We start from the raw sequence: 13,970 nt of genomic DNA, 5'->3' as shown, positions 1-13,970 counted from the left end.
CATTTAAACACCATTTCCAGATGCATTGTGGGCATCCCAGTCCAGTGTCTGTTGAATTTCACCAAAATCAAACTTCAGGAATGACATAAAGTCACCCAACAGCAATGTGAAAGACTGACAGCATGACAAGACACATGAAAACTGTGATAAAAATCAAGGTTATCACATGTAAAATATACTTTTTTCTTTTCCTAAATACATGCAAATTACTGTTGTATTACTTAAAGGTGAAGGTGAACCTATATAAAGCATATCTTCTGTTATTTTGACCTGTTTCACTAGTTTTCATTTTCTGCAAATAAATGCGAGTTCACAGAATGAAACAAAAATGATGATTTTACCTAAAAACACTATAAATAGTAAATCAAATCATTTTTAGATGGTCTGTAGCTGTATGCAGTATATATATATATATATATATATATATATATATATATATATATATTTCTTATTTCAAGACATCTAATATTTTACCCGATTTCTAACCTAATCATTATTTGGTTTGACACTCTTTTAATCTGAATGAATGAACAAATCGTGACCTTCAAAGCTGTTTTAAACCGATCAGGACACCCACACAAAACTCTCCCGTTTTGACTGACAGCCAAAGTTATTTTTACATAAATGTTTATTATTTCCAACAAATATTCAAGTAATGACTTGCTTATGAAAGAATGGCAAATCCTCAAGGCCAAAATTGAAAAGAAGTGTTAATCCCTATTTGTTTCTTTGGCATCAGCAATGTCAATTTCCTTATCCTTCTCAGTAAAATGAAACGACTTCTGAGTTAGAGTCTGCTCGCATTGATTAAAAGAACAGAAACAGGTCTGCCTGAACTAGCCAAGTGAAATCATCTGTCATAGTAAGATATTGCAGCATCATTCCCTGGCAAATTTATAGCACCTTCTTGACACTATAATAAATACCTTCTGTCAACACTCCACACTCCTCCGTCCTCTTTTAGCAAAGTAACCTTCATTACAGACTCCCAGTGAGAATAAACAAAGATTTGCTCCTGCAGTAACTGCAGTCTTTAAAGCTGAAATGTGATTTTTTTCTAGATGCGTTTAATGGACATCGATTGGTGCACATTCATTGAGTAGAGTGGTCCTTCCATCAACTCCAATATATACCTTACAATGACTGGTATTTAAAGATTGCACCAACATTTTGATGTTCCAAAATATGCAAATTTTTCTCTGTTTTCAATCTCTGAGATTCAGTGATTAAGTTTATTAGTTACAGGTGGGCGCAGGTGGCGATGTGTCTCTTGGCAGGGTTCCCTAAGGACCGTTACACACAGAGACTTCACGCCACAGTCATGAGCAGGCAAACAGCTTCTAGAACATCCAAACCGATGGACCTCACACAAAGAGGCAGATGCGTTGAATTAATGAGTGTGGCGGGAGATAATTTAAGCCTGTCCGCGTAAGAGTCCCTTCAATTTCCAACATTGTTTTTCTGCTTTTTATTGGAATTGTGCAGCGTCACCAATTCAATTTCTCATTGCTTACGTTGTTACATTGCAACAACGCCTACTGAACAATCGCCCTCTCTATTATTCGTCAAATAAACAGACACAGTCTGACTAGGCCGTACTACATTTCGTACACTTTTTTGGGGGAGAATGGTTTAGGTGTATAGCTGTCTCTGCATATTAAGCTGGGATGGGCGACAGATTTTTACTATAGAAAAAACGACACACCTGACCTTTAATCTGTTTGGTTTTAAAATGTCTTAAGACGTAGCTGTCTGATATAATACGCAGTAAGGAAGGAGATATAAAAAAATCGACGACACTACATCAGATTCATTCATCTCACAGGGAATAGAAGGTCAAGTTGAGAGCTTTGCTGTCACGGATCTCGGGGAGAGATCTCAGGGGAGAACCCAAACGCAGGCAGCCACAGGGGTGAAGGGGTTAACAAGGACTTTAATAATAAAACAGGAACAAAACCCCACGAGGGGGTAACAAAACAGAGTACACAAACTGAGGACTAACACTTGACAAGAACTTTGACTACAAAAAACACCTAGACTAACAGAACACTCACACTGACACTGACTAGACTATAATAATAGTCACTCCACGACATGGCATAAAGCATGAAAGCATGAACCAAGTACAACAAACCAGCACAAGACAATAGACAAGAGGGCATTAAATAGGTAGACTAACAAAGGAGATAACAATGGGCAGGTGTGGGTAATGCGACACAGGAGGAAAGCTATACTAGTAACGAGAGGGGCGGGGCCAAATGACGAGACAGGAGAGAACGCATATTATGTCCTGATTGACCATATGTTCCTCTCCACATAAAACACGTGGGTCTGTCATGATTCTGCCCCTAGACCAGAAAATCAAGACAAGAGCAGGCAGAATCATGACATTTGCATTGTGGGATACAATATTTGGCAAATGTAGCAGGTCACCCAGGTATTGCAGGGAACGGAAAATCCAGATGGATACATGCTGCTGAAATACATAAGATCATGATAGAATGTATATAAACACACTACCGGTCAAAAGTTTAGGATCACTCCTTATTCATACTTTTCCACAGTTTAGAATAATATTAAACCCATCAAAACCATGAAATAACAAAAATGTTGCTGTGGGAATTAAAGAAGCAACTCCTTGTACTCTTTGAATCGTAAACTATTTATTATCCAGCTTGAGGTCTCAACCTGGGAAGCTTTTTATACAGTACCGAAGGATCTATACTGGCTGCTTAATATTTATTATTTGGTCCAAATAATACATTTAAATTATTTCTTTATAAATAAATATTTAATTTAATATAAAACTAGTTAATATATAATTTTTTTAATAAATATGGTTTTCTAATTAAATAAATTAATGTTGTCACGATTATATTTTTGTCTACAAAAGTGATTTAAAACATTGAAACTATTTTATTTAGTATTAAATATTTTTTCAAGTGATCCTAAACTTTTGACCAGTAGTGTTCCTCCATTTGTTAGTGGTTTGTTTTGTTTAAAAAAGCTTTTATAAATCATTTGCAGGAAATGAGGCCTCTCTAGGATCCCAGGCCTGCTGCTCTCATGGTGATCTTAGATTTTTACATGCGAGCTGCTTCACCCAATGTTCTTCATTTTTACCCCATGTGCTCCCGTGACTAATGCCCTCCCCCAGCTCTGCAAAACACAGCAGCTGGCAAGAATGCCAGCCTCCTACACACACACACACTTACCTTAGAATGAGCTATTTCTATCTACATATATCGATAGTCCCCTTGTATGGAATTCATCAGGTTGTTTCGACAGTAGCCCTAAACGGACAAAATGTGTCGTAAATACGTTATCTCCTCATCTTACTCCTCACCGCTAGATGCAGCTACATTTTTGCGACCATGCCATGTGCCTTCCTGCAAAACCAACAGGCATATGTTTGAAGAATCCTAAAATCACTGTGGACCGTGCCGATGTCAGATTAGAGATTTGATTCCGACCATCTGAAATGTGACTGGTTTACAGCTCTGTGTCTTAAAGGCTTTTCTGTTGCTTCTGTGATCCAGTGAAATCACACAGAATCAATGGCAATTCCACCTGCTACCGCTGACCCACGTCTTTGTATTTCACAGTAGCCTGAGCAGAGATTGCAAAATTGTACTTTAGAGGCAGAATTGAAGACGTTGGCATTGAAGTTAGAACCAGCCTTCGCCGATAAAACTGCTCGTAGTAAAGAAATTGACTATAAAAAATACACTGACGCTGAATAGAAATGAGATACACATACATTATGATAAGGTTTATTTTAACTACAGATGTAAGAGTCCCCTGAATGTTTATTCAGCCATAATGTGAAAGGAATGGAAAGTTTTGAAGTACTAGTACATTTTTAGAGCTTCCCATCAGGTTATGATATGTTGTTCGGCAAGCCAAATAACTGTAAATATTACAGATTTGTAAGATTTGTAGTGATATCACCATCTTTTTTTGCTGAAATATACTGTACCCCCATCCTCAGAGTTCCTCCTACGCTATAAAAGAGTGATTGCTCAACTCTATCTCTCTGTCTCTCTCTCTCTCTGTCTCCAGTTGCCAGTATTCAAAGGCTGCCTGCTGTTTCTGTCATGACTGATATTAACTTCCCCATGAAGGGTCGGAAAGGCATGGTAGACTGGGCCAGAAACTCAGAGGACAAAGTCGTCATTCCCAAAGGAATCTTTGTACCCCAGACAGCAGGTATTACATTTTATTATGTCACGTTGCAGATGTTGAGGATGCATCTTATGGCCAGTACACTTAGACTACATCAACGTGATTCAATGAACCCATGTAAACGTTGGGGTGTGACCTAACAAGTAATGCATTTTAGCACATGCACCTTATCATAAAGTAATGCCGGTGATGCATAAAAGACCATAGTTTATTGTTGCTGTCCTTCCCAAAACTTGCATGTCCACATTCACTGTTTTTCAGTAAATGGAAAAAACGTGTTCAATGATTAAATACAGTCTGTTGTCCAGCAAGTTGAACTTTTTAATTATTTTTTATTGTTTGGATTTTCGCAAAACCTATACTTTTGCAAAACCAACTTAAAAACTTTAGTTACATAAAAGTAAAATACAACTAATTTTAAGTTAGTTCAATGTAATTAAGTTCAATTGACTCATAAAGTTCATTTTATTTTACTTAAAAATGTGAGCCAGCCGAAATTGATGATTTATTTAACAGTGCAGTGACAAAAATAAAGGGTGAGTAATAATGATTTAGTAAAAAAATACAAATATGGAAATATGTCGTTTCAGAAGGACAAAGAGATATGTTTTATTTAAATATACAACTGTTTCTAATCATCTTTAAAAGAAAAAATCTCAAGGTGAATGCAAAATGTTCTAAATTTTGTTGACAAAAATATAACCCTTTCAACATATGAGTTTCTTTCAGTAATAAAACAAAATATTTATTAAAAAATGTTTTTAAATGGGTATCTTGGACTGAACGATAAAGAAAAAGCTGCCGGTAAGAAGCCAGAATTAATTGGAACTTCTTCAGTACTGTTTAATATTTTCCAGGGTGAGACCTCAAGAAGCTGAATGATAAAATGCCAATACATTCATTTTGACATTGAAAATGCTAAAATACTGTATAATTTAAATATAAATTAATATGTATAAATTAATTCCCACAATTTCAATTGTGTTATGGTTTTGGTGAGTTTACTTGTTTTGTAAAAGGAATAGGAAATAATATAAAGAGCCAGTGTTCCCAAACACATTTGTACCACAAACATTTTTTGATTTAAAAGGATCGCTTTCTATAAAATAATGTCATCTTCTGTTATATTGGATCATAGGTGGGAAGTTTGATAATTGTTACGGTATGATTGCTGTTTAATGGGATAGCTTGAGGAATACAGGATAATATGTTGAATTCTTGCCGGATGCTTGTTTAAGAGGAGAATGCGCTTTGTATGCGGCATCAATTCCGATGACACAGTGCTCATGGAATCCTCTGGAACAATGAAAGCGCAGCGAGCTAAGCACTGGAGCACCAGACTATTTACCTAATTGGAGTGATCAGTCTTATCTGAAGTGTATCAGAGGGAAGTAATGGAGGATTGATTTAATACATAACTCACTCCAGCTCGCCCTGGGCTACACTAGAGGGATAAGCAGAGCTGCTGGAATCAGGATTAACCCTCCTGATGGTGAAGAATATCTATTCATTTTAATTATCAATGCATTTGCAAATACAGCCATAATCTAGTAGATATCCATTAACTGGCTGGAAATGTATCACGGATTACCTCTCAGGATTATTTAGGATTGATATTCCGAGAAAGCAGTTTTATTCTTGCCGGTGTTTGTCTGTCTGTCTGTCTGTCTGTTTGAAGACACAAAACAAATCTATACACCAAATCATCATCTAATCCTCACAATGCCTAGGAAAACAGAAGCGTACGTCTTGTTGTCGAGACACTGTTTGCAGATGTGATTACATAATATGATGAAAATCTAACCAGATTATTCTCCGGCAGATATGGACGGATCTCCTGTCTTCATTCTTGGGACGGTCCTGTACAAAACTCTTGGCCTTATGCTTCCTGCTCCACGGTAAGAGGGAGTCCTGATGACTATGGGGTTTACATGCTGTTGTCATTTAGTCGTCTTCTTCGAAGTCTATAAGGTGGTTACAACTCTGGTTAGATGAAAGGTGTCTTCGAAAATATGCTGTTTAACATACTTATCTTTAAAGAGGTTAAGGTCAAAATAAATTCTAATGTCTGGCAAAACCTTGCCAATGGTTCAAATTATAAATCATTATTATACTGTAAGTCAGAGTTATTACAGTTTTGTTTTTAGTTTATTTAGCTTCTATTTTTTATGTTATGTTTTAGAAAACAAATAAGAATAAACAGAGACATTTTCAAAGTGTTAATTTTAGTAAGCTAAAATAACCTTTCTGTAAGGCAAGCTTACTGCTGTCGATTGGAGTAAAGTAAGGAGACAGATTTCTTATGACCTCAATTGATACTTTGTATTTTTTATCTTTTTTACATTTACATTTACATTTATTCATTTGGCAGACGCTTTTATCCAAAGCGACTTACAAGTAGTTTTATACAGTGACACATTACTGCAGAGCAATCAGGGGTAAGGTGCCTTGCTCAAGGGCCCTTCAGTCATGACCTGCTGGCACTGAGATTAGAACCGGCAACCTTCTGATCACAAGCCCAACGCTCTAACCATTAGGCCACAGCTGACCCCCACTTTACCCCCACTTTACCCCCACTTTTTTTTTTTTTCACTTTATTTACAGATTGCAGCCTTAAAAGGAAAATTAATTTTGTTCTATAATAATTATAATATTTAAACTTAAATAACAAATAGTTAGAATTAACAAATATTTTACTAGTGTCTTTCCCATCAATATATTTTCCAGAAAGGTAGAAGGAAATTCTGTTATTTTCCATTAACCTTCACAATCTTTATACGTTGATTGGTGTGCTGTGCTTCGGTCATTGAATGTCATTCAATGAACTACAAACCTAAAGATAGAAAGGCATTTTTTAAGTCAGCTATTCTTAAATCCCTTTTTTACCCGCTATTAAACAGAATCAGCCGGTGGTGTTTGTGGTGTCTCTCCCAGTTTATATGTCAGAATGACAATTCGTGGTCATCCTCGGAGTCCCTCTTGAAGCTCAGGATCAAAACCTCCACTTCCTTTTGAGAGCGAACCTCCGGAGAGCCAGAGGACAGAAGAGAACTTTCCTGATGTGCCTCTGAGCTGTCAATCAAATCTCAGCGAACCTGAGTTTGTTTCCTTCGTGGGATTTTCACTGACAAGAGCGAGAGCGAGGTTCATGGAAGAACAGATAGAAGGGGCGGGTCTGTGTTCTTGAGCTGTGCTGGATTCAATGAAGCCATCAGGGAGGTGGAGATCTGTACAAACAGTGGAGGATAACAGAGAAGAGCTTTATCAAAGAAAGAAAAACAAACAAAAGAAGGAATTACATCTGCGGGATTTGTAAAGACATAGTGTTTTGACATTTAATAAGAAGGCAAAATACTTTTATAGCACTTTAATACTAGTTCAAAGAGTAAAGTGATGTTTTATAAGTTTCCAGCCTTTGAGTAACATATCACATATGAAGGTTTGTTAGTTTTGGGGCAATTTCGCTGTTGGCTTAGAAATAAAATCAGCTTTAAAATTCTGTCACCATTTACCCTCATGTCTTTTTTCTTTTGTAGAACACGCAATGGGAACTTCATGGTAGAATGAGCAGATCACTCTTTTGTTTACAATCAAAGTGAATTAAAAATACTCCGTGCAAGACAAAAGAAGATATTTTGAGAAATGTTTCTGTGGTTTTCTCTCCATACAATGAAAGTCAATGGGGGCCAGTGTTGTGTGGTTTCCCAAATTCTTTAAAATATCATATAGAATGACATGAGGGGATTCAATTATTAAAAAAAAACATTTTTGGCCTTTAATAAATAATAGCATTCATTGTAATAAAAATAATTGAAAAAAATGCTTTATGTGGGTGCACTGTCTCTTTAAGACTTGTGTTATTTAATTCCTTTCGGGGCTATGCAGACATCCATGATACCATAAAGGAACATTTCTGCTTGATTAAATCAAATCTAACGGCTGGATGATCATTGTAATAAAGTTCCATAGAAGGGAAGGAAGGAGGCAGGAACCGGCGAACATTCAAACTTTAATTAAATAAACAATAAACACGTAAGTAAGCGGCAGCCACCTCACGGTAGACTGCCGGCCATAAAACATACACAAACTAAACATATGTCCGGGCCCGGTCCTCTCCCGTCAACAGTCCTGCCGAACATCCTTTTAAGCTCCCAATCTCCTCCGTGATAAGATGCGGGACCGGTGCGCGCACAGCTGCTTCCACTTATCACTCACGCCACCGGCCCCGCGTCACGGCTCTCGTACCGCCTTCCTCACCACAATCATGTACACACAATGTCTTTGAGAACATTGTTCCATTCATTCTTAAAGGAATCCTTTTTTCCTTATGTTTATCTACGTTCATGTCTGAAGAAATTTGTTTTCAGTATTTACTAAATACATAACAAGTCCACTGTTATCTTAGGCCAGCACATGTGGGTCCTTGACATACAGTAATAGTGTCAAAAGCACTAAAAAGCACTCAGACGTAGCATCACTCTTCACTGCAGACTCTTCAGTAGCTACATGTCGTGCATCTGTTTTCTGTGTCTTTGCCTCTTTTCAAATGGACCATGAAATCGTGCCCTAAACTGGTCATGTTGACAAATGCTACACAAGGAGAATTTGTTTCGGTAGTTCTCTGGAGGAGGGCAAGATGAAAAGAGGGAACGCTTTTCAAATTCTACGTTTATTTGAAACTTAGTATCAAACATCATCTTTACCCCCCACTGCAAGAGATCAGAGAAAATGAATATACATAGCCAATTAATGCTTGCTTCGGTCATGAAAGAGAAAATTAATGCGGTAAATAAAGTGTTTAACTCCTTGTATGTTGTCAGGTCACAGGCGAATGACTGATTCTTATCTGTGATTGTTTTGCCCAGAGGTGACCAGTAAAGTGAATCTAACAGACTGAAGAAAAACACATTTGCCGTGTTTAATATGCTGTTAATTCGCCCATCTGTAGATCAAACATGGTTGTTAACTGGTTATTTTATCAACCCTTACATGACATTTCTATTTCATATTTGCATTAAGTCATTTGGCAGACGCTTTTATCCAAATCGACTTACAAATGAGGTAAACAGGAAGATCGTATGATTGATGTTTACTTTGGCGACTTTAGTATGTATTGAATTGAATGAAGAATGGAAGAGGTCACCTTTGGTGTTAAAACAATATGTTCTATATAGCCTCGTGCCCAAGTCCATTTGACCCAAATATAACATTTTGTATTTCTCTCCTGCATACGCAGGTTTAAAAAAACGTATCATTTTGCATACATTTTAAAATAACTTGTAGTGAGAAAGTATACTTTTTCCAACATTATTTTAGTTTTTGTTGTTTTATTTGTTGGTTTGCATTTGTTTCTCCATTTATACGGCAGTCATACATATCACCATTGCTGATGTAAATAAGTAAATATCTCGTTCACAGTGGATTACTACAAATGACGACCCCAAAGTCCTACACTGAGCTTACCCTGCGACAATGCATACTTCTGTGCTAAATGAACCCGACGTCTCTATGCAAATGCGCAGAATGAAGAGTTGTTGACATGGAAGTGTTGAAATGAATGAAATGAGCATTCCTAATGCAAGCGTAAACTGATTGTTGTGTTTGATTTCGTCTCATCTGCAGGAATAACACCGCTGTGAACTCAAAAGTGATCGCTGTGACCGTCCGACCAGAACCCAGAGTTACAGAGACCCAGCTGGAGATTGAGTTGGCTCATCTAGCTAATGTAAGCACCAGTCAGATCTCCACATGATTCTTAAATGACGCCAGTACAGAGGACATATACATTCAATGGTTAAACATATACTAACTCTAGTTTTTTTGTCTTTATTCACTTTTTTCTGTTGGCTTTTAGATACAGTCAGTAAACAGAGGGGAAGATTATTGCATTTAGTGCATTATTGTGCATTATAAGCATTGATAATATTAATATTGATCATATTGATCGTTAATCTTATAACTTCAGATTTCTTTCTTGGCTGTTCCTGATGACGATAATAATAACAAATAATAATAATAATCCATTATTGGTATTATTATTTTAACAATTATTATATGGTCTGTGTGATGTTATATTATATAAAAATATTTGTAATAGTAATAAAATTAATAATTATTAAACAACACCAGTTAGTATTTTATATGTATATACATATATATATATATATATATATATATATATATATATATATAGAGCATGTTTTTTATTTGTCATTATTATAATAATAATCTTTGATTTCCCTCATATCACTCCAAACCTGATAATAATTATATTTTTAATAAATGATTTATATTATCATTATTGTCATAATTATTATACTGTATGTATGTATAATGCTTTTCTACAATTATTTTTATCTTCGATTAATACTATTATAATTCATTAAGAAGTAATAAAAATGAGCATTATTATTAATTATATTATTATTGTTTTATATAAACAGTACAATTGTTCAATGCAAGTACATTCATCTACGCTCACCTAAAAATATTTGTAAATCTGACTTAGATTTCCCTCATGTCAGTCCAAACCTGAATGACTTTCTTCTAGGTCCCTATTCATTATAATTCATCATTATATATTGTAAAAGGCTGTTCGAAACATTCACTTAATGTGTGAGTCATAAGCTGTAGGGTTTGGAACACCATTAGGGGGAAGAAAAGTTTCAATTTGGGTGAGCTATAATATACTCCCAGAATGCAGTACCATGAAACACATGGCCGTTAAAACAGAAGCTAGAAAAAGGGTTTATTTGAGCTGGAATTGGACTGAATTCCGGTCTTCTGTTCCTCCATTGCTTTGTACTGTAAGTCACGACAGCCGAGCAACAGGGAGCTTCACAATGCCGCTCTCATGTGTTTCAGCCTCATTACTCAACAAATAACCAGCAGTAATTAGTCCAATAATTCATTTGTCATCACCTCTAGTTGTTTCAATGTGTCAGCTGAGCAGATACAGATATGGCCAGATCATTGCAACAGGGGCTTTTTGATACATATAAGATCTATGTTTCATTCCTCTGGGTCTTTAAAGTGACGAGATGCTGACATCCTAATCGTGTTTATCATGTACCGTATGTACCGCAATATGTTTTTTCATTGTGCAGCTTATCCAATCACAGTTCAATCATAGCGTGTGTGTTTTTCTTCCAGGGAACAATGAACCCGTTCTGTGCACTGTGGGACAGCTCTGTTATGTAAGTGAAAGTCAGTTTTTGTGTGTGTGTGTGTGCATAAGTGCCATTGTGTTCTGATTTGTTTCAATGAGCCTTTAATACAGTAACTTCATGGCCAATAATAAATCGTGGTGCTTGTTGAAATATCCAGCCATTGTATCCATGGAAACATGCTTCTGTCATCGAGGTGCAACAGCGGTTGACATTAGCAGTAATAGAATTTTGATTGTGTTTTTCCTCACATAATAAAGAAGGGTTTTAATGTGTGCCGTCACAATCATATCAGGTCAACTTGAAATCAAAATCCGAACGACTTTTTGAGTACCATATCAATATATTAACTAGAAAGGGATATTGTGGAAGCACTTGATGTTGACTTTAAAGAATGCTGGTGTATGGCAAGCATGCCCTCTTTAAGATCAGTCACAGTCAATTGTGTAGCTAAGAAGGAATACATTATGATCATATAAACCACTGTTTCTAAGCTCTTGAAATGTTTTGAAGAAATAGATGCAATGTGTATTTAGGCAAAGAGTTTAAACATGCACAAATGATGCAATAAGTATTATTAAACATTAAATATTCGTCTTGCCTAATTTATTTTTATTTGACTTGGTCATTGAACATGTTCTTGTTGTTGAATGTGTTGTATATTACAACAATAAACAATAAGCTACAAGAGGTGTCCAAAAACCCCGGAGTGGTTCTTAAACCCTCTTTACTGTGTTTAAAAAAATATGGCAATAGCAATATGATCCAATTATTTCGTGAATTATTAACAAAATAACTGACCAAGTAACTGTAAGATTTTTTCCAAAGCAAAGCGATGTAGCAGCTTGGCACATAGCGTATCCTGTGTATTACATACACAGAAATGTGCAGCCACTGGCTCACCGTCTTAATAGCTTTGAGCCAATTTGATAATGTAATGTTCCCGTTGTCACTTCCGTTAGTGCCTATAGCTTGGAGATGCTTTTCATAAACGTTTTGTCTCATCTTTGCTTAAACTCCATTTTGTTTTGGCAGCTATCTCGCCTCCGTTCCCTAGCGTGCAATTAATAAAGCACACATTCTCGGGCAGATTATCTACCGTCAGATTCTGTGAAAGTTATCGTTCTTTGGAAATGAAAGGCAGGTTTGGCCACACGCCGAGATGTCTAAGTGATAGCAAACTTTATTACTGTACATACTGTTCCATGAAAGCTGGGTGTTATAGATTTAAGCATCTTTAAACACAAATATAAGTTTATGAATGCAACAGGTCTCTCCTGACATGCACTTACATTGTTTCCGTGAGGGTTATTTCTTTTTCAAATTCTGCATTAAAAATACTATTTGTTCATTTGCATCATTTACTTGCAACCTCATTGTTCATAACAGTCCTGACACAACCCTGTGACTTCCACAACGTGATCAATAATTTGGGTTTCAAAAGACAAATTTGATCCTTTGATTAGTGACATTTCAGGTTTACATTCGATTTTGATTTCCAGATTTTCAATGTGGCTTCCGGGCTTTGGACCCCATTTGTTAGAAATTTTACATTTTCCTAAAAGGAGTTAATGAACCGGGTGCTACACATGCTTATCATGCGGATTTGAGTTATTCTGTTATGATCTTCGTAGATTAAATCGTTTAATTATTTACTTGTTAATCCTGTCTGGCCCATGCTGTGAATCGAAAACGGTTTCTATTTAATCTTAATAAATGAATCGTTTGAATCCATTCAAATAAAAAATGAAAAACACGATGGTTTGGAGGCGATACGACCGAGACCTCTGTGCGGCGACCGATAAGAACACAGAGAAAGCCTATTTACCAAATTGAATTTCCATTGAATCACGGCCATGCGGGTTTGCCCCTTGAGTGTGTGTTTATAACCGGCTTAAAGTGGGTGGGTCAGTCTGAGATGCAAACTCCATATTCGCTTTTTTGAGTTTTAAAAGCATCATGATTGTAAATTTGCTGTCGTGTTTAGTCTCTAATCTGTTTGTACTATGATTTATGTGGACGCATGTTCATTAATAAATTTGTTGGTTAACGTGTTTACTCTTTCCACAAAATCAAAATTGGCCTGTGCAAACAAACAATTAGGGAGCACAAATGCACAACTCAATCAGCTCTGAGTGGCATGATTGTGCATATTTTGAGGCGGTGTAATTTTAATTAGCCCCGAGAGATTTTCGCCAACATCGAGGGGAAACAGCTGCTGATTTCAATGACATTCATATCATGACTGCGTGCGTTTCTCTCCAGACGTCATGTTTACATTGGCCTGTAAGAGCACGGTGTCAATCAGAAGTGTTGCGTTTTAACCTCTGACTTCAGTTAGAAAAAAGACAACGATTTCTGTGTAATAAAAGACCACCACATGCAGTAGTTGTGTCTGGAGGACTCTTCTTTCATGTGAAATGTATGGTGTTGTTTTCCATTAACACGCATTTGTGTCTATTTTGTAAGTACACGGAGACGCTCTTTAAAAAAGCAAGACATCAAGCAACATGAAAAACTCAGGACAATGAGTACCTCAAGTCACCTCACCATTATAGTCCTGTTTGTTTGTAGATTTTGCTGGAGGGTTTGTGTATAATCAGAATGAAATGATTTGCT

The 13,970-nt window shown here is 36.4% G+C and overlaps 1 protein-coding gene across 1 annotated transcript in view; it reads left to right on the top strand.

Annotated features, from left to right (window-relative positions):
* Nucleotides 1–13,970, top strand: part of adgrb3 (adhesion G protein-coupled receptor B3) — a 126,213-nt gene that overhangs the window by 82,637 nt on the left and 29,606 nt on the right. The window contains exons 12-15 of the mRNA XM_079472393.1: nucleotides 4,063–4,209; nucleotides 6,008–6,083; nucleotides 9,808–9,910; nucleotides 11,338–11,381. Coding sequence (XP_079328519.1) covers nucleotides 4,063–4,209; nucleotides 6,008–6,083; nucleotides 9,808–9,910; nucleotides 11,338–11,381 — 370 coding nt within the window. The remainder of the gene's footprint in view (nucleotides 1–4,062; nucleotides 4,210–6,007; nucleotides 6,084–9,807; nucleotides 9,911–11,337; nucleotides 11,382–13,970) is intronic.

This window comes from Barbatula barbatula (genome assembly GCF_947034865.1).
Source record: "Barbatula barbatula genome assembly, chromosome: 14".
NCBI lineage: Eukaryota > Metazoa > Chordata > Actinopteri > Cypriniformes > Nemacheilidae > Barbatula > Barbatula barbatula.
This window is presented reverse-complemented; position numbering and strand designations above follow the sequence as displayed.